The sequence below is a fragment of the Athene cunicularia genome (genome assembly GCF_003259725.1).
Source record: "Athene cunicularia isolate RWA chromosome 11 unlocalized genomic scaffold, athCun1 chr11_part1, whole genome shotgun sequence".
NCBI lineage: Eukaryota > Metazoa > Chordata > Aves > Strigiformes > Strigidae > Athene > Athene cunicularia.
This window is the reverse complement of record NW_020799113.1, coordinates 8,229,501-8,254,923: the sequence shown is the minus strand read 5'-3', so window position 1 is coordinate 8,254,923 and position 25,423 is coordinate 8,229,501. Positions and strand designations below refer to the sequence as shown.

The window sequence follows — 25,423 nt, the reverse complement described above, 5'->3', positions numbered from 1 at the left end:
GCTCGGCCGGGCTGCGGCCCCGACCTGCCCTCGCTCCGGCTCCCCGGGAGAGCGGTGCTTCATGGCGGGTCCTCGAACCTGCCGTCTTCATTTCACGTCTTAAATGTGCATGAAGGAATTAAACTGCACGAGTGAATAACAGCATTAGTTTCAATTAATTTTTATCCTGGCAACAATAAACTTTAGAAACAAAGCGCTTTTACATCCTTAATTAGTCTTGCTTCCCATCTGTAGTCTTTTAAGTGCCTGCTCCTTGATTTAACTTTGTCCCTCCTTCAGAGCCGCCTCCTTTTTCATTCTTTTTCCTTTTTTCTCCTTACCCCTTCCAGCCTGCTGCCTGTTTCTTTCCTGCAACCTTTCACCTCCCTTGTCCCTATCTGTCTGCTCTGCTCTGTGCAGTTTATTTCTACTGTATTTTCCCAACATCAACAGCAGTATTGGTTACCATGGCCCCGAGCTATGTGCAGAGGTGGGAAAGCTTCATCCGCCCAAAAGTTCTTACACTTTTGAAGTCTTTCTTTTAGTAGGATCTGAAATGTATCATCTAGAGTGTGTATTAAATGAACAGTATTCCTGAAGGCTTTAGAGCAAGAAAGGCAACACCCTGGAAAATTCTGCAGTCTTTCAGCATTCTCTGCCCTAGGGTTATAGCCCTGGGCACGGAGCTGAATGGAGCTCTTACAACTGCCTTCTGTTTACCTTTTATGGTTAAAATAACAGCTTAGCAAAGAAGCAACTTCATGGAGAAACGATTCAGTGAAATCATCTCAAGCTGTAGCAGCATAGCTAGTTTAATCACCCCTAGAGAGCTGAACAACTGTGAGCACAATGGGACACAAAATCATTTTGTGTGTAAATGAGCATGGCATTGTGATTATTTCACTTTGCATGGGCAAATAGTTTTTACAAGCAGTACTTATGCAGTTAGCTTAGAAAGGCAGAAAAAGATAAGCTGGCTCTGAAAGATCTTGGTGTGTAATGTTTGAAAAACTAAATATTCACATAATTTGGGAATCAGGCTCTATTGATTTTGCCTTCAGCAGGTTCCTGTGTTACTTATTAGAGCAGGGTTATTGCCTGTGCCACTAGTTGGGATGCTGTATCCTGTTGTAGGCAACTAAAGAGCAAGGATTATTTTACATGGTTTAATAAATGAAGTTTGTTAGTGTTTCTGTGATATTTACCCTTAAGGTTTTAATTTTCACATCAGTATTAGAAAATACGTGCATAAAGACTTTCACTGGATAAATACATTTAGGATTTTGGTTTGTGCATAAAATAAGTACATTACTCAGTGTTATGAATTTTAGCTGCTTTTTACATTAAGAAGAGGAAAGAGTCATTAGAAATAGGGTTACGGTACCTTAAGAAATAGGGGGTATTTATTTTTTTGGAGCAATAGGAGTGTTTTCAGTGCCCTTCATGTAGTGCTTAGCAATTATGCCCCTTGATAATTTGCTCATACGAAAATGATTGAATTCCGCAACTTTAATAAAAAAAGTAAGATTCATTTTTTTAATACAAACCTTCTCCAACCAGGGGAAAAGCCAGTGATTTAATTCCCCTTCTTCTCCCCTCCCCCAAAAAGCCAGTGGCACCCTCAATAAGTATGAAAAGCCATAAAAGTTTGAGAACTATTTTAGCTTTCCAGTGATTTTCTATAATTAAGTGTTTTTTCAACACATGCTCTGGCTGAGAGATGCCAAAAGCAGAGGATTGTTCAAAAGGTCCCTCCAGTGAATAGTATAAATTAAATATCTACTGTGTATGGCCTCACTGAGAATCTCAGACTCTTTACAGATCAAGGAATTTACTGGTATACTAACATTAAACAAAATCCTAAGATAGCAGCAGTGTTTAAATATGCACAAATAGATTCAGATCACTTGATCTTTAGCTATCTGTGCATATTTTAAAATTGAAGTCTGTATTTCAAGACAAATGGTTAAATGTAAGACACATTTACAGAAGACTGGAAGTCCTTTGATTTCATTTGGAAATTGTAACAAGGGGTGCAGATGAGCCCTAATTAGGCACTTGTTTTGTGAAACTGCGTGAGATTTATTTCTAAGGCAGCTCTGTACCGTGCAAGGTCTGTACCTTTATCATTAGTGATAATAGTTGGGGTCTGAACAAAGACAGGGTTGACATTCAGCCTGGATCTTCTGACCCTTTCATTTAAGTGAAGGAGTAGAGAGTGAACATGAGTTTACAGTGCTCTTTGGTAAGAAAAAAAAAAACCTTTGTCTGTGTTGGCAGACAGATAAGGCACTCACAGGTTAGCAAATGCGTCGCTAAAATACTGTAGGTACTTACATGCTAAGTTGTTTTAAAAAGTTAGTTCTTTTATTTATGCTGTATGTCATATTTACTGAAGATTGCCCACAACAGACTCTTGGGGGAAACAAGAAAGCAACGTCTTCAGTCATGAAAGGATTCAATCACTTTCCTTGAAGGTGGTGCTGTAGTAAAAATGTTAATGCCCAATTTCACATCGCTGACACAGAAGTCCTAGGACAGAGTTGGTATTTGCTTCGTGTTCAGTGCAGATGTCCGTCCAGCCTCCGAAGAGGAAAGGATGTGGATTCATAATGGGGTGATGTATTTCTGTACTGTAGATGCAGGAAATTCTTAGGAGCTAACCAAGATGAAATACAGTAAATTAAGATGTTGTGATGACTTTGTGAAGCTGTCCAGATGTATTAAGATTTTTCAATCCCTTTCCATATTGCTTGGAATTTTTTTTTACAATGAATGTTGCTTGCTAATTGTATGTTCATCGAGTGCCGTAGCTAGGCATCTCGTGCTACATACTGCTAAGAGAAAGGCGAGATCAGCTTTAGATTTCTAAGAAACATTGTCAAAGTAATGTGGGAGAAATGGGAATTCACTTTGTGATGCTGCATGTAAAGTGCTTGTCAGATGTAAGGAAGAGCCTGGATGCTTGGTAGCATGCTTGCAGAACAGAATACCAAGAAAATTAGATTATATTCAGAAATGTTTTCAACTATAATGTTTTGCATGTGTTGCTTTACCCATAAGGGGGAGAATGGATGGACATTTTCTTAAACTTTTATAAAAGGGTTTTTTTCCATTTCACATGTATGCCGTCTATACCGATTTAACTGAAATCAGCTTTGAGACACACGTTTCATGCAGAATAAGCTGTGCTTTTCTTACAGAAGAGAATTGAGGAATTTTCTTTTGCTATGGTTGTCCTGTTCATTTCTAAGACATTTCAGTATTTTTTGCTTTGTATGTCAGCTGAAGATTTTTGGACTCAATTCAGAAATTTCACTAATTTTAAAATATTTTTAGGGCAGTAAACATTAGGTGGATTGTTGAGTTTGTAATTTCACATGCCAGATTGTACAGTACTTTCTAATGCGTCTTTGCCATGAAAGCATGGGTCACTTTATGTATCTTCCTGTTTCCACTACTTCCAGGTATTAATTGCTTTCAGTTTGAAAGCTTATTACTTCTTTATGTCTAATATTAAGGCTTAACTGAAATTATCCATTTATTTCACAATTATTGAAAATAAACCAGAAAATTGATCTTAGTTTGATGTGAAATTTACTACATGTATAAACTAAATGCCTCAGGTACTGAGGAAGTCACTAATTTAGAGGTGTCTCGTTACTGAGACAAACTTGCAAAAACCCCTGAATCCCAATTCACAAATTGGTTATTCGTTTGTCAGGGGATATTTCACATCTAACACATAAGCCCGCGACCTTTAATTAGAATTTTGCAGTTTGTTTTATGCCCCTTGAGGCTGACACCTTGAAAATTTTTTTCTTGATTTCTTATTGCTAATAAGCATCTTTCTCTTCCCCTCTGGTACTTTGAAGAAAATGATGCAAATACACTTAATTACAGTGGTGGCAATAATTTGTTAGCTGAATATGTGATCAGGCAGATGCAAAAATGATCTGATTAGATCTGTGATCACACTGGAAAGAAAGGTAACACACTGCTACATTTAAGATAAACTGTTCTTTTTTGCCTTCTCTTTGCAGGAGGGAAGAAGCATGTCCCGTCTGTCTCTAACACGGTCCCCGGTTTCTCCTCTGGCTGCTCAAGGAATTCCTCTCCCAGCTCAACTCACCAAGTCGAACGCTCCCGTGCACATCGATGTAGGCGGACACATGTACACCAGCAGCCTGGCTACCTTGACAAAGTACCCAGACTCCAGGTAAGACCTTGGTGTTTTCAGACTCGCTGCCCATTTCTGTTCATTGCATGGAAAGAGGCATGTACCTGTGAGGAATATTTCAATGCGAAATATGATTTATTATATATTCACCACTTATGAATAATTCAGTTTCCGATTTATACAGTAACTTCACTGGGGTTCTACAGAAAAAAAAAGCCTGAAAAATTTATGTGTTATTTAGAGAGTCTATTCATTTTCTCTCTCAATGTCTTCTGTGTTCTGCCGATACGTTTGAAGCACCTGTTGGTGTGCTGCCCTAGATTATTTCCAACTGTACCAAGCAACTTCTTTCTTTCAGATTTAGGGGAAAAAAATCCTTTTCTTCTTCCTCAAGAAATCAGAATGGCTCTGTAACATTTGGACTAATGGATGCTTCTCTTGGCCAGCCAAAATCCTACCCTCAGTGGTGGCTGTGTGCCTCGGTGTCAGCGGTCATTTCCTTCGGGCAGTGACCAGCCGACCAGCAATGTCTGCTTGGCAGATTGGATTGAATCTTTGTAGGCATAAAGGTAGCTGACTTGTGCTGGACAGGTTGGTGACGTGTCTGGCAAGATTTATTTAGATCTGGCCAGTATTATCTCAGAGTAGACTCCAGATGACAAATAGATGTACCGCGGGGTACTGGGCACTGTGGAGGATGGGGAATCCTGGGCAGCATCAGGCCCGTGACGGCGGCGTGGAAGGGACTGCTGTATTAAGGGTTAAAGCACATTCATTGGAGCAGTATGTTAAGCCATCCCTGATTTAGATTTACAGTTATGATCACTAAACCAATTCAGCTTTTTGTCATTCAGACTCCTTATTTTTCAGACGGGTGTCTCATATGTCACCAAGAGAAGGTGTGGATGTGCAGTGTCAGGGTGCCAGCAGACTGGTTAAAGGACACACTATTGACTCAAAAGCAAATCAGAGCCCAGGTCAGCAGGTTTCGTTGCCAGAGGTTTTGTGTGGCCAGTATTTTCATAAGGGATAGACTTTTTTTTTTTTGGGGTATGACAACCAGTGTAAAGCTCTAGTTTCATTTGAAGATTTTTTCCTTTAAAAGAACTAGGGATTTTTTGCACAGATTTGGCAGGTTCCCAAGCAATAAATGACATTTATGGAGACACCTTGAAGCGTCTCTGATGTCATAAAGCATATGTCTCTGATTTCATTCCAAGGAGAGGGAGCTGCTGAAATTCTCTATGGAAGAGAAACAATTATTAAAATACCTATATTTTATGGTCAGGCCAAAACAATATGATTTTTTCTGGACAGTGTCTGTTTAATGATGTCTGTGTGGTACAACTTTAATCATAGAGAAGAAATCTGTTCAGTGGGGAGAGATTTATAGCAGAGAAGCAGACAAATGCTTCATAGTATAAAAAAAATACAGGGAAGATTCAGTGGTTGTAATAGAGTAGCACATCTGTTTCCACGTTTTAAAATATCACTGCTGACACTATTTTAAAAATATGCCCCATATCAGACTTACTTAATAAAAGCTTCAGTTATGGAAGCTTTGGGAGAATATACCTAAATTCACAGATTTTCTTTAAGGAGAATAGAGTACCAATCTAAAACCTTTCTTTTCCTTCTGCCTGATAAATAACAAAAGCATATTTTTTCAGATTTTGTACTTTGTTTAAACTGAAAGTACAAAACTGTGACTGACCCGAGCTCACGTGCTGCCTGGTGTTTTGTTGTGTACTGACTTTCATTTGTATTGCTGTGTTACTTCATAAGGCTCCAATGCTTTTTCAGCTGCTCAAACTTCAGTTCTCACATGAAACTTGTAAATCATATATTTTTATAGCAAAAGATAACCCTTCACCAGCATCCCAAGTAGTACATATTGCTACACACATTATGAAGCTGGATGAAGAGTACATCTTCATTTATTATTTTTTTCCTTTTTTATTTTATTGTTTTAAATTTGTTTTTCTGCAGTGCTGCGTAGTAGAGTTGGTTGGTTACCCCCTGTTGAATCTGGCCTGCTCTCATTCCTGGTTAAGGCAAAGTACTTTTTTCAGTGGGGATGATTGGAGCTGCTGATGTGCTTCGCTGCCCTGTATCTTCTGTGAGGCACAGGCCGTTTTCGCAGTGGTCTGGCTGGGAGAAGAATCCTGGGTCTCTCACAGATGCAGGAGGAAGGAGATATCTTTTCTGAGCAAGACATCTGGAAATAATGCCAGAGCACTGTTAGCTTATGCTCAGAGATAACACGCCTGGCCACATCTAGAGGCATGGCCATGCTCATCTACATGCAGAGCTTTCTGGATTGTTTTGGACAGCATATTAAACTCTTGATTTGAGTGTGAGTTTAAAAGCTTCAAATCCAAAAAACCTAACAAACTTGTAGATTGTATTTCAGCAAAAGATGTAAGCGTGTGCTGAAATGCTCTGCTAAATCTTAGCTCCAGTCACATGAAGTAGTTTGTGCTTACTATAATCGAAAGCTGTGGGAATAAACTTTCCTGTTTATTTGTGTTACAATCTCTATTTCTTTCTCTGTGCTCCAGAATCCCAAGTAGGTATGTATACTGTACATATATGTTTAAGGACACATAGAGGTTGTGAGCATGCATATAAATACAGAGACATCACATGCTACTGGAAAACAGGAACAAATAAACCATCAAATCATGTTTATCCTTCCGTAGTATTTTGAGGAGGCCAAATTCTGTTAGGTCCTGAACAGACTCAGTTCATGTTGACACCAATGGGAGGGAAGAACTTCCAGCAGCTTGCCAGATCAGGCCCAGCAGGAGCAAGTATAGGTATGACCAGTTCCTGCCTATACCTGCTCTCCAGTCACCCCTCTGGTATGATACAAATTACACCTGACAGCAGGCAGCGTGATACATTTCTTATTGTAATTTCTTAGGTTGACTGTGCTCAGCCCACTCAGCTGGCTCTGCTTGGCTGTTCCCAAGTTACGTGGTTGGTTCCAATTCGGGGAAAGAAAGGGCCCGATTCTGGAAGTTTTATGTGAGTGAATGGCTGGTGATGTGAAGTGAGAGGCCAAATCTTGCATTTCAGTGATCCCAGAGTTGTTTCAGGGCAACTTTGACAAAGTCTTTGATGTTGTTTGTATTAGTGGAGCTGCTGTGAGAAGAGCATTTGTCCACTGATTAAATTTGCATAAGTAAAGGGTGCCAGATTAGGCATTAAAGGAAGTAGACGCCCTCTTTCCTGTAAATTTTTATGGGCTACATAAATTCTCTCATCTGAAAATGAGAAGATTTGAGCAGCACAGGACTGGTATGACAAAGGAGAAGAGGGTTAAACAGCCACTGTCAAAGATGGCTCTAAACCACTCACTCTCACCTTATGCACTACTCTTACACAATTTGCCATTTGGCTTTTTTGAATGAAATACAAGAAAGAAAACTGTCCTTTCAGAGGGTGAAAGGCAAGGGAAATGAGAAACACATAAAAGAAATTGTGATCAACAACAGCATTGTGATGGTGGTCACAGAAATAATCTTAATTCCTCTTCCTGTAGCTGTTTGAGGCTCCTTTCTTTGCATACACAAAATTGCCATTAAAGTTAACAAGCTTTGGAGGTACAAGAAGGCTGATGTTGTCTTACCTGGATCTGAGGCTCAATTTCAGTAGTTTATTTTCAGCAAGTTCTCCCACCAAAATTCCCAACTCTGGTACTTGTGAGTTACAGGTAGAAAGAAAAAAAACTATTGAATTCAGTCTAGTGATTCTTACCATCAACATCTTATTTCTAACTGGCTAAGTAGACAAATTATTAACCTTTGAGAGCATTTCCTCTAGAAATTCCATTCATGTTTTCACCCAGAGGACCTCTAAAGCAGCTCCTTCACACATTGACACTTGAATATGGATTTATATGACAGATTGTGAAGGCTGCAAAACCTCTAGCACATCTATAAAATGAGTTGCAGATTGTATTTATCCAAGGGAGTGAGACAATTCTTATATTTAAAGAACAAACCCACTCCTAAAGTCCAAGCTCCTAACCTGCAGTCGGGAATACCCAAAGACATTGTCAGATTCTCAGTCTTACTCCCACTGAACTCAGTGGCAGATGTCTCATTGACTTCAAGTGGAAAATAAGTTCCAACAGCAAGCTCCAGCTTCTGGTTTTCACTGGAAATTTTAATATCACTTTGAATTTCTGTTAGAAAGCAGAACAAGATTTTTTGTCTGAAGCCTGTCCTTTTTGTAGCCCTGAATAGTTTAAGTCAGAGAATTGCTGTGAGCTCTTTGTGAGTTGTTCTTCTAGAAAAGGTAAATATATTTACCCTACATTCTTGTTTAATTAGTATTTGTTGTATAACCCTCTATTAAAGATAACTATGTTCTTTTGTTTGAAATGTATTTATAAAAGCTCATGCTTTCTGTGGCGTTCGTTATGTGACAAAAGCAAGCAGAAATAATTTTAATTGAGGCAATGATGTCTAGGTGGGAATAGTGTGGGTGCACAGACCCCAGGGAATCTCCCCCTGACAGGTTGTAGGGACCTCTCTGCTCCCAGCCTTTCCTCTTCAGGAAGACAGAGCTTTTTGGCCCACAGCCCAGGGCATGCTGAGCCAGTGCTAACACAGTGCATATCCTGATCTCAGCTTTTGGGGATCCTGGCTTTACTGCCTCTTTCTCTGGAGGCTCTGTCCTCCGGAGAAAACCAGCACAGGCTTTACTAACCGCTTCAGAAACTAACAACTGTTGCAAGATGTGCTAGAGTTTTCCAGGCATATCTCTGCCTCGCTTTCATCTAAACCCATGGACTTTTTTGGTGATTTACAAATGAGTCCTCTAAAAGCACGTGTCTTCTCCTCTGAATGTTATTTGTCAAAACAAACTGTCATTCTTGTGTAGGCCAACCCTCAGACAAGCTCTCCTACCAAAAGTGACCTTCTGATTCTAGCTGCTCTGTAGGTTTTTAATTCCCCTACCTTTTCCTCCAGCACCTCCATCTATCTAGTTGCTGGAGTTCAGCACTGACACCTGAGATATTCTGCTTCCCCCTCCTTTTCTGCAGCCACGCTGGGCTGGACTGAGTTCAGAAGAATGCTCTTCTCCAAGTTCTAGGACCCTCAGTTGTCTCTGACAGAACATGATTGCTGACCCCGTATAGCCAGATACAGTGGTTTTATAAGCTCAAACACACCTGCTACTGAGATCTACAAGACAGATTTTTCCACGTCATCCTTTACTCTAAAGGGTCCATGCTGGGTCCTGCTCTGCACTTCTTGGAATAGATCAGGGAGATTCTTAATTCAGATGTGTTTAGGATGTATAATTCTCCAGACTTAGCATACCTAAGAACATCTTATGGTTTTTTGCTCATGTAGGATCAAGCCAGTGTCACTCTTATAATGACTTACTTGCTGATTTCCCATCAGATCTGTGTATTATTGCTATTATTGCCTGAAAACAGTGTCCAGTTAGCAAATTTTGTTGCTTACCCCATGCTGGTAGTTGGAGTGTAAAACAGTCCTTAAACAAGGCCTGTACTCTGGACAGGTTAAGTGGAGTAAAGACCAGATTTGTTCATAACCAGCGAAGTTGGCGGCTGCAAAAGCACAGCACATTGGAGTGCAGAATCCCGGTGTGGAGCAGAAGCACTGTCAGCTCTCCCGGGCCAGCCCCGCGCCGCAGCAGTGGTGCACCACTGTGGCATTGGTAGTGTTCATCCTGACTTAGGTGTCTGCCAAACCTCTCCATTCCATGCTGCTCACCCACCCAGCACCTGTATAGTGTCTTGTCCCTCTTCAATCCCTCTCTTATCCCTGCGCACCCATTAAATGACTCTGTTTTAAGCGTGGTGAAGGACATAGGCAAGCGTGCTGCCATGGCACATGTCACCCTTTGTAGGATACCGTTGTTCCCACCAAGGTCGGTTGATGGACACCCTGTTTGTGGGGTGACACCAGGCTCTGACACTCATGGGCTATGAACTGTTGTGTATTACACAAAAGGCAAAGAGTTTCTGAGTCGGAGCCAGCAGCCCACGTTCAGGCAAAGCGCTACAAAACGCACCTTCATGTGAACTGCAGTGCAAAGCTCATTAATTTTAATAGGTATTGTGAACTTAAACCATACACAGACTTTAAAGCAAAACACCTGAAGAGGCAGGAGCAAGTGTTTTCCCTGCACATTACAAATGCTCAGAGACACAGGTTATGGGCACGGTGCAAGAGCACTGCGCACACGTACCGACACCGCGCACCAGCGGCAGCTCTGCAGAGAGGGGTGAGCCTGCCAGGGCTCCCCGGGGCTCTGCCGTTGTTTCAGGCAGTCAGGTGTATGCTGCAGATGATGACAAGTAAAGGAGCCGAAAACCAGAGGCTTTGGTTATATGCAGTGCCTTTTCTGAATTAACATAGGAATTTTCATGGAGATTAAAATCATTTTTTGTTTCATGTCATGCACCTGCAATTTAGAGATAAATCTTCTGAGTTTTTCTTATTTGGTCGTTGACTGGGCAAATCCTTCTTTGGTTTCCAAGGGAATTTTGACCAGCAGAACCATTAAAGAAAAAACCCTTAAAAAGGGCTGTTCCTCTCCCCATCCTGTGTCTCACCCAAGTCTGCCCGTGGATGTTGCACTTACCGGAGTGGGACTTGGAGCAAGTGAAGGAACTCTCATTGCCAGGCTGCTGAATCAGATCATGTAAAAGGAACCAGTCTTTCCCCATCTGCAGAGCCAAGCATTGCTGTTTGTGGGGGTGCTGTGTGGCTGAGGTCACCCTAATCCACGCAGCGCTTTGATAAGCTCTGGGAAAGGTGTGAAGCATTTACTCCTAAATGGCAGACAGGCACTGCAGCTAGGACCCATCCAGCACAGCTCCTGGGCAGTGTGCAGGGCAGAGCACAGTGGGTGGAGGTGAGGAACCGTTTCTTCTTGCATACTGGCCAGAGCCACTACAGCAGCAGTCGCACCAGTCCCAGGGCTGTGAGCACAGGGCCAGAGGAATGGCACATGGCTTGGCCCCTATGGAAAGTGAAAATAATCTGTAACAGCGATGTAAGTACAGCTGGAAATGATGATGTTAGATACCCTGTCTCTAGATACCCTGTCTCGAGCTTTCACTAATGGGAAAAAGTCCTGGATTTAGGGTCTGGCAGAGCCCGTGAAAGCACACCATGATAGCAGATTTCCCTGGCTTACCCAGGGCTGTTGTTGCATAGGTGGAGTAGTGGTTTTGGTGGTAAAGGAGAATAGTTTCTTTAACCCTAACCCTTCTCTTCAGTGGCTTGGGAAAATGGGAGGGAAGGCTTTTATATGGAAACAGATTCTTCAGACCTCTCTGTGTCCACCTCTCCAGTATCTCCTACTAACTGGCATGTAGGGAGGCACAACAGAGCTGAGCTGTCTGCTGTGATAAAGGTGTTTACTCCTTACTGGACTTCATAACCACTGCCTTGCCCAGCACAGCTGCTGCCCGGGGACTGCCTGCAGGCTCAGGAGAGGAAAGCAGAGTTTACCGTTGCGAGTACAAATCTTACTGTAATTGGGTGCTGAGATTGGGCCCTATCGGTAAATTAATTATTTGTGTGTTTGCTTGGAATATTTGATGAAATGTACAAGAAAATACTGCCTAGCTAGTCTCTGATGAACACTTTTTGGGGAATTATTGTTTCTCTGTATATGTTTACAGCCTGTGTTGTGGGGAGTTCTAGGCATGAATGGGTGTTAGCACCTAGGAAGGAGCAGACCAAGCTACTCATGGAGAGGAGAAGATATCAAATCAACACTTGTCTGATTTTTGGGAAATCACTCCCATAGGATGCTGTGGAAGCAACCTGTCTCCTTTTAGGTGCTGCTAGTGGAGGCTGTTTCCTGATGATGAGCATGGTATAAAGTGTGCTCAGGTTCACAGGTGTAGCAGCTTTACACTTAAAGCAAAGGAGAATCTTACTTATTGTTTGTTTCTTCACGTGCCTTGCGTCCAACTCCCTCATCGCACAGAGAGAAGTTACATAAAGATGCAGATTTGGTAGCTTTGTACTGGAAGTCGTGTCCTGAGGTCACAGCTAACCACTCTACCAGTGGAGGAGATCAGGCATTACCTCTTCGTATTTGGTCTTTGAATACTCATCACTGGTGTTTGTCTTTCAATTTATAAACTTTTGATTTTTAAAGACCCTGCAATGGCAAGTAGACCTGGTCTGCTTAGGGGGATATTTCATGAACTACTTAGGAAGTTTATAAAACAGACTCCCTAGATTATGAAGCAAGGGGGTATCTGTTTTGTAAGGAACATGTTACGAAATGAATTTGTCTCTAGGCCTAACTTAATTATTTTAATGATCCCACTGGTGGTTGTCGTAGGTGTCGTTCTGTGTATATATTGTGACCTACATGCTTGTGATCATTTATGAAATGTAAGATTTAAAAATACATTGGACCTTATTAATTCCTTGCCTACTTTCACTGAAATAAATGGAGGTGGTATGAATATTGGTACATGGGGCAAAATCTGGCTTACAGTGAAGTCAATGACATTTTACCGTAAGCTTAAATTGAAACAAAAAAAGCTCTGTTCTTTTAGAAAACTGGCCTAATAATTAACCCTGCCAGAATAATCCGTAGTGTAACCCTGTTGACCTCTGTGGCGTTACATCAGGGATGTATACTGATGTGATGTGTGGAAAGGAGTTACGAGAATCTGAGCATTGTAGTAAGATGCTTCTGCTGGGTATCCACAGTACTGTCTCAAAAACATCTGAAGGTGTAAAACCAACAGACAGATGAAGACAAAGCATTGTGCACTTACGGGTGCTCGCACGTACCTCTCCGGGTTAGATGGCATTCCAAAAGAGATTATTCTGCTGGTTTTGAAGGAATTGTTCCAAGTTTGTACCTGTATAACTGAAATCAGAATCAGTCTGTTCATGGGTTAATAAAATGTTTAAGAACAAAGTGCATATTTAAATAGAAGAAATATACAGGCAGGCAAACATGGGATTCCTGTGTGAAAGCATAAGGGAGGCTGGATCTCTTGAGCACAAGATGGTGTGGAGGATGCCAGGCTGTAGCTGACCCAGGTCGTGCCCGGTGCTGCTGCTAGCCACATTGACTATGCCAAGTTTTTGTTACTGATGAGCATACCTCCTCCTTGGATCACATCAGCTTGTTTTTGTGCTGTATTGACATTAAATGCATAATCTGGTGACTGAAATAGGTAAATATTGTCAGTCACTCTGGTCCCTGCTATAACTCCATCGATACAGAGTTACAGTTAGCTGGTGGCTCTCCTAACCCAATTTGATTGTTGGAAGAAGCTGCAGATTTTGAATTAAACTCAAGTGTTAAAAACTTTTATCTCCATGCTCTGTCCACCACACGGCCTACTCCTTCGCCTCATCTGCTGTGATTAGGATGTACTTCGATCTTCTGATGCTTAAAAAAGAATTGACACCTGTAAAGGTTTTAGAGGGGTTTGGTTTTTTGTTTTTACCTGATACGCTTTCACTTGAAATTCTGCCAGGCAGGATGGCTATTAGCTTCGCATGTGTGCACGATTGCATTCCATATTGATGCAGTCAGTGTGACGACTGCCTGCCTGTCAGAGCTGGGCACCGGGACAGATAGGCTGAGCAGAGCTGTTCCGTTCACCTGTACTCTGTTGATTTCGCTCTACTGCAGTATGGTATGCATTCAAAGGCTAAAATTGCTGCTTTTTTATCTGCTGAGGACCACATAAAGCAAAACCTGAAAGGAGTCCTGCACGTGGATGCTGGGAAGCTATTATGCAGCATTTGCACCGTGACTCTTGGTCAGACTCAGGAGGGATCAGTTGGCAAGCACTGGAAACTGAGATTTGCACCGTAAAGCTGAAACGCTGAAGGAATCCCAGTCCAAAGGGCATGCTGCCGTTACGCCTCTCTCCTAATGGAGTGCAGATGCTACCAGTGCTGCAGGTAATCCATTTAGATCTGGTAGATGCTTTTGCAGCAGCAAATCTGTCTCTTGAGAAAGCGGACAATAAAAACCAGGGACTCTTTTTAACCTCTTTGGTGTCATACTGTGTTATGCCAACAAGTTGTACCAGTGTGATTTACACCAAAGGCTGCAGCTTTGGCGTTTGGGGAATGTGGGGTGCCTTCTGGGAGATCGCTGCCTAAATTCTGCCGTAGCAAAGCTTACATACAGTTTCATGGACAAATCTGGCTAGTGGAACTCCATGGGAACCAGTAGATGACAATAGAGAAACTGGGTCCTCTGCTTGTGCCAGGGTTGTCTGGGAGGGAGCGATGGCTGAATTTGGGCCAGTAGTGCTTAACACTGCTGTTGAATGAAGCAAAAAATTCAATGACCACTTTTTAATCTTACGGGGGGGGTGTGTGTGTGTGTGAAAATCACACATGGATTTATAACTAGTTCCAAACATATTTCCTCTTCTGTTCACATCCAGTTGTATTCTGTTCGCAGACGCGAGGGTTAAAGCGGGGGCCTGCGTCTGCTTTCAGTTAAATCAAAGGATGTTTTGGCCTTGACTACACTGGGACCAGAATCAAACCCATGACCATAGTATTGTATTTAAGAATGAATCTCTTGCAGTCATATAAAAAAGCCAGGTTCAGCTTTCAGTATCTCATCAGAATCCAACAGTTAATGGTTTTCTTATTATTTTAAAGTTTTTGCCAAACATAATTCTGTAGGGCAAGTGTCCTGTCTGCAGCAGGTGTATTGCTGTCTCCGTCCTGGGTGCAGGTTCCCTCTCTGTAGCCCCTAGACGGGCTCTCTCTTTTTTGGGGAATGTGGCTGTGGAGCCAGGCTCTTCCCAGAGGACATGTCAGCGGGTCGCTTCCTCTCTGTCCCTGCTCTCCGGCTGCTGTAACAAAAAAACTACTGGAAATTCCTCTTTGCTTCTGCCTTTTATCTGCCAACATCTTGGGCTCACCAGCAAAAAACTGTTACACAAGTCCTCCTACTTGGTGTGGATATATGGGCTTTGGTGGTTGTTTTCCCTTCAAAATACCTTTTTAACAAATCATTCTTGACGTGTTCTGTTTCTTCAAGTGAACAGCCAGGAAAAATATGTTGGGTACAGTTTATACAAAAGTAAGAATAAACAGGAACATCATTCATTCATCATTTTAAGTGTGATAACAAAAAGTAGGATAAAGAGAACCTGGATGCAGCTTCTCAATCACATACATACATGCTTGTAGAGAATTATAACCAGTTACAGTCTGCCTGTAACTCCCTGCAGTGTCTTTGTGCCAGAGTAGGTGGTGGTGTGAGCTGTACTGGAGATGTACAGTACTATAATTGCAGCATGTTACTTTCTGGGACTGGGCAAAATTGGTGTAGTTTACTCACTGGAGGACAGAAGGATGAGCTTCAGGAAAAGCAAATAGAGGAAGATGTAGATAAGTCATTTTTTTCCATATTATAATTCTCAGCAATAGAAGAGCTTTACCAGTATAGCAAATCAGCATACCAACCAAATGTCCAAGCAGCACGGGCAGTTCTTTCAAGCAGAAAGGTAATTTATCACTGCCCGGAGAGACTGGTATCATTCCTGCTCACAGACTGAGGAGTGTCCTGGCGCAGCGGAGGCCGGTGTGGGCACTGAGGGTCGCCTGGCGTTCCTGCTCATCCCAGGCAGTGCGGTGCTGTGGAGTCCTGGGCAGCCCATGTCTGGGAACTTTTTCCTGTGGATCTGGAAATAAATAAAAGAATTGTAGGAAAAAGCTGCTTAGCTTTTGTATGTCTGGGATCAGAAGTAAAGGGCTGTGGCTCAAGCAGATTAAGAATTCTATCTGTTTACCTGAGCAGCAGGTACCAAAGTGAATGTGTTAGCTGTCACCATTTACACCTGATGAAAGGTTGTGCAGCCCTTGGGTATCCATCGCTCTTCCTCTGCTGTGTACTGAAACATACTGGTTTCACAGCACCCACACATGCAAAGGATGTGGAGGGCCAGACTCACACCCTGAAAAGTAAATGAGTTACATCTGAAATTTTCACTGCCTTCACGGAGTTCCAGTGGGAGTTTCACTCTTGACTTCAATGAGCGAGGATTTAGCCCATTTATATTAAAATATAACTAGTATCTGCATGTTTTCCAACCTCCCAGCATGCCCAGTTGTACAAGGGTGATGGTAATTGAGGTAATGTCCAGATCTAGTCAGATCTGAAAATCTTAGTAAAAATACAGAGTTAGCTTCCACTGGAAGTTACAGCAAGTAGGTAGGTGAGCAGCAAGAGAGCTGGCATTTGATGCAATCCTGTTCTCATCAAGGCCCTCATAGCACCATGATTTAGGGGGAAAGGATGGTTAAAGCAATAGCAAGAAAAGGCTTGTATAGGCAGGCATGTTTTATTTGAATTGTGCATCTTCTCATGTATTAACAACTTAATTCTGTCGAGTGCCCGCAACTCCCACAGAGTTTGAACTGAAATGCAGTTCTTGCAGGATTGAGACCTTTGGGAAACTAGGGAACACTTTGGGAAACTAAGATGTGAGTTTAGGAGTTTGTTCTAAATTAAAGAATTTTTGTTCCTGCACTGATTTTCATGGCCAAAATCTAGTGTAAATTCTCTGTTGAGAAAACATGAAAGGCTGAGAACCCTTGCAGGGCTCAAATCAGAGCAGCAGCAACAGCGGTATAATAAAAGCAAGATAACTTATGCAATATGAATTTGTGTTCATATTTTTAATATTCACCAACTATTACAATAAAAGTTCAGTTAGAATGAAGTAAAAAACACAAAAAGATCAAAAGTGACCTGAACTTTATACTGGAAAAAATGATAGCACTGGAAATCCAGCTGACATGCACTTCTTTGACTTCAAATGTAAATCCACAATTTAAAATAAAGAGAGGACTTCCCAAATAGATCGATGTTACTTACAGTGTAGGTGATAACTTCTGTGCAGCTGCCTGGAATTTGGCGTATTTCGCTGAAAGGATAATTCAGCTCCCACCGTTACCACGTTCTGTGTTTTGAGGGTTCATCTTACACTGGGGTATTACTTGGTTACTTTTATTAGAAATGTGCAGGTCAGCCAGGCTCTGGCCTTCTCACTCTCCCCAAGTAGTTAGTGTTTGTTAGGAACAGGGGTGGCAGAACTGGCCTGTCTTGAACTACAGTAACTGCAACCTCTCCGTCTGCGTGGGGCTGCCCTGCCTCTGCGCACCCGCCGCGGTCAGGGCCTCTCTTCTGCTCAGGGTTACTCCAGAGCAGCTCAGCCAGCCCAGATGAATGCAAGCGGCATGGTGAAGCGTCAGTAACGCCAGGCTCTCTGTCACTGGCCCTGTTACAAAGGATGAACAAGCCATGTCAGTGGCACGTAGGGAACTTTTAATGGAGAAATGCAAATTGTACCTGTATTTGAAAGTTACATTTTTTTTTCTTGTTAAGCACAGCTAATGCATTTCGTGACTGACAACTTAAATAAATTGGTGGGATGCTGATGTGTGTGGCGAATGAGTGCCGTTCTGTCTGTATGTGCCTACTTATCCTGCCTATAAATGTGGTTATATGCTGAATGCAATGAAAGGATTCGTAATACAGCAATTAACATACTAGAAGCTGTTTGTTTAGTGAAGTCTTTTTATAGCTGTTAAAATAACACACTGAAATATACAAATGCTACTTTAATAAGGCAAAATAAAAGCATCAGCCTGACGGAGGGCTGGATTCTGCCACCGTTACTCACGGCTAAGCAGCGCTTTGCTCCTTAGCAGTTGACTCCCCATGAAATGGGTGGCAGAAGCAGGGCCCTGGGGAACAGGAATGCTGCTGATAAATCTGGGAGGAGTGGCCAGTGCTGATGGGCCTAATCCCAGTATCCCAGTGAGGTGAAGGTCTTAGGGTTAATACCCTTGTAAATCTGGTGGGAGTGAAAAGCCTGGAAAAGAAAGCTCATGGGAGCTTCAGATCGCTTAGTCACTTGTCTGCTTGTTGTAATTGTTTGACCACTCCTCCCTCAAGACCTGATGGCATACTTGGCTGCACGGACGCAGGACCAGGGTGGCTCTTGACTATCAAGAAAATTTTTTAATGCTTGAGAAGACACTGGCTTCTCTGCCTGGGATTAGTGTTTCCTATTTCTTGTCTGAACTGCTAATTTATGTACAGGCAATACCGTCTCTACAAATTAAAACATAAATGTCATATCACAATCTGAAAATGCATATATATTTCCATGAAATTATATATCAAAGTCATCTGACAGAGTGTCTTGAGTGTGATGATAGACTGTTACTAACAGACAGAAAAGAAGGAGCTGTAGGATCTCTTATCCTTACCATGAATGCTCTGTGGTGTTTCAAAATAGTGTGTAGTTTCCACTTCAGTGGATTTTGTTACCTGTTGCTTCAGTGGACTTTAATTGATAGTAACAGAGAACTCAAAACATAATTGTCCATGCCTTTGTTTTAACTACAAAATCCATTACCTGGCTAATTCTGCTTTTTAGTGATGTATAAAAAGAAGAAAAAAGAAATTATTCTGCATGGTAGATGATAATGTTCTTTATGGATTACTGACTTTAAAATACATGTCGATACTATATAGACTAGCTCTTACCTACTCCAAAAATAGATATTCTAGCCTGGACAGCAAAATATTAAGTATTAAATCTAGGTAATAGATCCTGCAGTTTCTGAATAGTTAATGAGTGTAATATCCTTCAGAAGCACTGCAAAGTGAGCATATGGCTCAAAAAACTTCTGTGGCATTCCAGGACCAGCATTGGAAGGCAGAACCAGGAGGTTATTGGAAATTGGAGGTGGATAAACCTGTTACCTTGTGAGTTACCTCCTCCATCCCTCTGCTGACATCAGACCATATTACTTGAGGCTCTTTCCTTGTTAAAAATTGAGAGAGGTGTTTTGGGGTTACAGGCTTTAGTATCTCCATTTGGTATTCACAGGTCAGTTTTGTAGTTGAATATCTGTGGTTGCTCACTTGTGCCATCAGGATTGAAGTGTCCAGGGCGGAGCGATGCCCGTATGAGGCCGGGGAGCGCCTGCAGGACTGCCCTGCTGCAACGCGGGTGCTCACCCCGGTCTTGTGGAATTGGTGGTCGGAGTGGCTCGAGCCTGCGTGGAGCAGTGACCTGCCTAATGCTGGAGGCCTGATGCTGCACTCGGTTTGGGACTGGAAGCTGGTACCTGATCTGAGCTTATGCCAGAAACCCCCTTTGGGGCACCTCTCCGTGTCTTTATGCACATGAACTGGTTCCAAAGCACATGTGGCTGCTTGGATTTCGTAGCTTGCAGAGCAGCAGTTTATACTCCCAATTTAAGACTCAGACTCTCCCCCACACAGGCTTTTTCCCATCACTGTACAAATAAAAGATTTAAAAGATTCTTAAAACAAAATTCTCCCCAGCTGAAACACCCTCCGAGCCAAGTGTATGCCTGAAGCAATCTGAGGTGGTCAAGATGTTATCTTTGATTAAAATGGAAACTGCGGCAGAGCCGAAAGGGCGAAGCCCGCACAGAGTTTCTGCAGCGTGCTGCAGCCAGGCCGTGTGTGCACAGACCTGCGCTGTAGACGGTGCCTCTCCTTAGCGCTATTTTCCCATAATTGGAGAAGGGCTTAAAATCACTGGTCAGGTAGCAGGGTGTGAAGGTATGGTACAACCATACAATAGAGCTTTGTTTATGGACTTTCACACTAATTATAGCTGAAGTTTTAAATTGAAGCAGATCAGAAAACCTACTGCAGCCAGATGCAACCTTTAGCCACGTTCCTCGCTACACAGGGCGTGAGGGAGCATGTGTCCTGGCAGAGACAATGTTTTAACATCTCTTTCTCATAACTACTGTCAGGCCAGAAGGCAGAAGACACCCGCTTGCTGCTCAGCTGGGTTATCCCTGTCCTCTGGCCAGCCCTGCCTGCTTTTTTGGACGGGTTGGGTGTTTTAACATACCTCCCTGAGGAAAGCAGCTGCAGGTGTTTTCTCCATTAGAGTTTGCTTCGCTGGGAACTTGTGCACAAACCCAATCAGTTTTACAGTAAAAATAATGGAAATATGGAAAAGACTACTGTAAAGATCTGTCAGGACTGGCCATGCCCACCCCAGACCATGCTGCTGCGGCTGGGATGTGCCAGCGGAGAGCTGGCTGCTGGCACGCTGGCGTGGGGTAAGGCGCAGCAGCTCGAGCAGCTTTCCGCTCTTCTTCCCCAGCAGTTCCTTTCTTGTGATGGGACAAGTAACAGACAGCTTCACAGGCAGCAGTGCCAGACACAGTGCAAGGTGCTCCGGTCTCTCAAGCACTTCTGCTCTAATTCACAGCATTTTTTCTCTTCCAACCAGATAACAGTATCTATCCTACCCACCTGGAGCAAATATTGAAGAGATAAGCAGCACTGTTTGTGCTCGGCAGCAATGACTGGACTCTGCTTGTACACCTGTGACGCTTTCCTAACGTGTCCCGCGGTGCAGTTTCAGGTCATGCTTGGTGTCCTGGCTCTGAACAACCTCTTCTCCTTTCTGTGGCATTTCCTACAACTGCCTCCTCCTACTTCCAACTCCGCAGCGAGGCCCAACAGCCCAGTACAGCTGGCAGCCGCGGTACAAAACACAGGGAGAGCTGCAGAGCTGGTGTAGGCTTCGCTGTGCATTCGTCTGAGTGGAGCAGGAGGGTGCAGGGAGGAGTGGCAGGTACCGCTGAAGCAGAGAACAGACCTGTGCACCTGCAGGATCCACAGACTGGCACTTCTTACTTCTTCCCCTCTCCTGCTGTAAAATTAGGAATGAGACACATTTTACTGACAGTTTGCTGAAATGTACACTCCCTGCTGTTTTGACATTGGGCAGGAAAAGTGTCTACAGAATCAATTTTTAATAAATGTAAACAACTGAATTATGAATGACAAAAATATCTCTGAACAGTTAAATATTAATCACATAATTACTTAAATTAATACTTGTAGTGCAATGTTGTGATAGTTACGTGGTGTTGCTGTGCTGGCGGGGCAGGCGTGCGGGGCAGGGGGGGACGGGACTGCCGGGCCCCCAGGGGTGGGGCTCGGGAGCGCAGGGCTTGCCACAGCCCCAGCTGCTGTCCCGCAGGTCCCACAGTACTGGGTGCTCCTCTTAAAGACTCTGGAACCAGCTTAATTAAGAAAGAACTTCCATATTCTGTTCAAAAAGAGAGCTGTCAAGAAAATGGCTAAACTGGTCTCAAATCAGAAAGCAACCCCCCTCACCCCCAAAACTTTCCCATCCCAAACTGCCAGTAACCCCCCTGACAGCGGTGTGTGATGCACAGAGCCGTGCCTGGGCTCAGTGATGTTCTCAGGAAGACCAAGACTGCTCTAGAGGGAGCTGGGGGTGCAAAAAGCCCTGGCTGCTTCTAAGATGAGTTGGGTGAGTTTATGAAAGAGATAGTGTGCTGCGAGCTCTACTGTGGGGGCCAGATTCACTGCGCTGCAGGCCCCCTCTATGCTCTCGTCTCGACAGGCGCTGCAGGGAGCTTGCGTGGTGGAAAATTGGTCACCAGCATTACAGGGGGTGTGGGTAGCAGCAGCCGTCTGTAGGTGCTTGCACGCAGCACGCGGCTTCCTCCCCTGCCCAAGAAACTAAGAAAAGAATTTACTGGCACTCTTGTCCTTGTGGGTTGGCTGGCTGTGTTGTTTGTTTTTAATCTAATAAAAGGGGATCTTAATATCATAGTAAAATCGGTACAAAGCTAGAAACTCGCCCCTTGGCGTTTTGGCGAAACATTATTGAAAATGTAAAAGCCTTTAGCAGAAACAACAGAAGCACAAAGAAATTGTAGAAATGGGATCAACAGGTTGTGTTCTGTATGTTGGGAGGAGCGGGGAAGAGCATCCAGCCGGGGCTCAAGGTGCTGGCAAGACCCACTAAGCTGGAGGCTGGATGCCAGCCCCGCTGTGGCTCCGCTCCACAGGGACATGGTGCAGCGGTGGCCGGGAGCAGGGGCCCTGTGAGGGTCGGGGTGGGCAGCGCTGGGGAGCAGTAGCCAGGTGGTGGGGAAGAGCACGTTGCCAGGAGGGCAGGAGCAACTGAGGAGGAGGAGCAGACAGCTGGGAAGAGCCGTGCACTGGGAAGATGGTGGGAGCATAGTGGGACCTGGCCAGGGAGGTGGAGGCAATGGAAAGGTGAGCTTGCTATCCTTAGGCTTGCAGCTACTTGGATTGATACTGGCTCGGTCTGTTCCCTGACTGGAAATTAAACCTTGGACAGAAAATTTAAGAGTGTTTTTAAATTAGAAAGTGAAGCATCTCTTTCAAAAGGTGGGAATGCTGAAGAAGTGTTGGTTGCTCAGATTCACCCATCGCTATAGGATCCAAGTGCAGCTCTTTTTGCCTCGTCTCTATTTTCCTGTACCTTTCGCCTCTTCACAAACATCACTGGAAGTACCACTCCCGTGTGCCATAAGCTAGTGTCTCCTGAAAACACCGTTACACACAACTACAATGTACACCACTCACAAAACCAAACCGTTTCGGGGTGACTGCTGCCCAATCTGAGCACTGCAGCCACTCCCCACGACTTTAATTCACATCAAATGGCGGGGCACTGAAGGGAGCAGCTTCCTAAGGCCACCAGCCAGACTGGGACCTAATTTCTGATTGAGCATCAACACGTTTGCACAGTGCAAAACCATTCCCATCCCCTTGCCCTCGCTGACTTGCTGGCTCTCTGACAGCCTGCACACAATTTGCGTCCGTGCTCCTGCATGTGGCATTTTGTTCTGTCCACCCAAGACCTGTCCACTGAGCACATGGGGTCCCGGAGGGGCTTGGGGAGCTGCCCCCAGTCACTGTGCTCTTTTCCATGGCTTCACGTGTGATGAGTGACCCTGTCAGGCGAACTTCCCTTTCAAAGCTGCCATTTGAGGTCACTTGGTGCTCTCACAGTGTTGCATTTTCTGATGGACTTTCTACAGGTATGGCTTAGACTGGCAAGAAGGGAGAAGCAGGAGCACTTTTCACACGCAGTGTTACAACATGCTGCAGTGAAGTTGGTTCTTGGAACATAGCAGCCCCCTAAAACGTCAAATAAATCCTTAGACTATTCATCACTCTGTTTTTGGGGTGGCAGTTAAGTCTTTCAACACTCTGCAAGTTTCTTTCCCCAGCAGTAATTTCACTGGTGAAGAAATACAGCTCAGGGCACACTCCACAAAGGCCTCAAAATTCATGTTTTGTTTTCATTACCAAAAAAATGCTTCACTACATTAAAGAACGGCCCATTAAAATTTTGTACCCGGTCTTCCCTGCGCTCTGTCGTTGTTGGCAAACCTTCCCCCATACGTGTGGCGGAGCTGAACAGCAGCCATTGCCTTGCTTTTGCAGACTTCACAGAGAAAGGGCAGCGAAGGGGAGGGGGTTTAAGCCACAGCCCAGCTTGTTAAGGTGCAAGATCTCAAGACTTCCAGTAGCCATGCAAATCTACTCAGTAACTGCAGTGCTGAACCTTAAGTTGCTCTATCAGTGTTTCCTCTGTTTTCAGTCTAACCCAGTACAGCACACTGGCTCATGTGCATGTTTAAGGAAATAAATTAACTGTCTGGTTCCTGGAATAAAATTTAACACTCTGCAAAGCAATATATTTAACTGTGTCAGGCAAAAAAAGCCCTAAAATAACAATGAGAAAGAGAATAATGAATTACTGGAGGCTTACCGAACCTTGGGATTATATAAATTAAATGTTGCAGCATGAACTGGATGCTGTTCTCTGATACTGTTGAAAAGATAGAGGTTGAAGAAAAACAGTAAATACATTATAATGAGGGTTCAGGGGAGCATTTGGTTGTTCTAGTAAGTAACTCAGAGTAGCTGAATGCTGACAGGGACATGAGAGCAGGCAGTAAAACCTGGAGCTTGCTTAAGAGGGCAGAAGGAAGGTTCTTAGCTGAATTCAGTAGGGACTTGCTAAGTCCAGTTTTATTTAATATCTCCACAGTTAATTTAGAAATAAGCGGCACGTTAATTAAATTTGCAGCTAAATTAGCAAGTTAGAAGATCAGACCGAGGTGCAGCTGTGGAGAGCAAATCTCACCGTGTTGCATGAACCCACAACCCGAAGCGAGCGGCGCGGGGCACAGCTGGAGGCCGCGGCGCTGCAGGGGAGCAAACTGCCCCGTCCCATTGCTGGGGTGGGCGTGCGCCTTCCCCGGCCGGGCTGCACCCTCCTGTCTGCTCCCCTCGCTGCGGGCCAGAAAGCTTGGGGTGGGGTGGTGATGCTGGAAGGAGGGAGGCAGGGAGGCTGCCGCTGCGGCGTCCGCCAGCAGTGCCGGGCACTGCCTTTGGCAGGGTTTGGTGAGCTTGTTACCCACAGCAGGGGAAAGCCCTGCCCTGGTCTCAGCAAGAGACACGGCGGGATTGCATGGCCAAGTCAAAGGGACGACTCAACAGTGAAATCCAGCAGGCTGCAGGATAGTCTCTCTGGGAAATGGAGTCCTCCTCACTGGCAGGGTTATTTAAGACTCGACTTTGAAACACGAGACATTCTGCAGTTGGGAACAATGCTCCACTGTCAGAGAGATGGACTCAATTACTTAATAGGTCGTTGCTGTCTGTCTCCTGCGATTTTCCTTTCAAGAACATATATTCAGCTGGGTTATTTCTCATGGGAAGACAAAGCGTTCTGAGAGAAGCCAGGCGTTTGGAGAGGAGAGGCGGGAGGAACAGCAGCCAGGCAGATGCCCGGTTTGCTTTCTGCAGAGCATGCTCCTCAGGATGCGGAGAAAGCTGGGGTGATGTAGCTGATGTGATATTTTGGTCCTGCAACCAGCCGATCCCCCAGTCTCATAGGTCTCTCATCCTTTTCTTTGCTCACAAAAGATTTGCCACGTTGTTCGATTCTGCCAGACTCTGATCCCCAGGACTACTGGTGGCGGGACTGTGGTCCCACAGGCAGCGCTGCAGATGCTGCGCGGGCCATTGGTTGCTGGTTTGCCAAAACATTCAGCGTGGATGGCCGCTTATCCGGCACTGGCAGGTCTGTACAGCTCATCTTGGTGCACGGGCAGCCCCTTCTCCAGCAGAGAAGGGCTTTGATAGTGTTTGATCAGAATGACAGACAAGTTGGAGGAAAAGCTCACGGCCAGGAACCCATCTCCGAGTAACCATTCGGTTCTCTGTTAGCAGGACATGGTGGACAGGGATGTATAACGGAGCCGGTGACGCATGTTCTCACCAAAATTACTCTGCCAGCCATGGGGTGAGCGTTTCATAGGCATTTTCCTTGTTGGGGTCATGGGCCTAATTCGCAGCCCTGATGTGGGGCAGCGCAAGCTT

General features: G+C 44.1%; 1 protein-coding gene across 2 annotated transcripts in view; it reads left to right on the top strand.

The window, feature by feature from the left end:
* Nucleotides 1–3,818: 3,818 nt before the first annotated feature.
* Nucleotides 3,819–25,423, top strand: part of KCTD15 (potassium channel tetramerization domain containing 15) — a 38,930-nt gene continuing 17,325 nt past the window's right edge. Inside the window, exons 1-2 of one of the 2 annotated variants that reach the window (XM_026856573.1) lie at nucleotides 4,085–4,198; nucleotides 13,877–14,103. In XM_026856573.1, coding sequence (XP_026712374.1) covers nucleotides 14,075–14,103 — 29 coding nt within the window. In that variant the 5' untranslated portion in view covers nucleotides 4,085–4,198; nucleotides 13,877–14,074. Of the gene's footprint in view, nucleotides 4,199–13,876; nucleotides 14,104–25,423 lie in introns of both variants that reach the window. The other variant, XM_026856572.1, reaches the window with a different exon arrangement.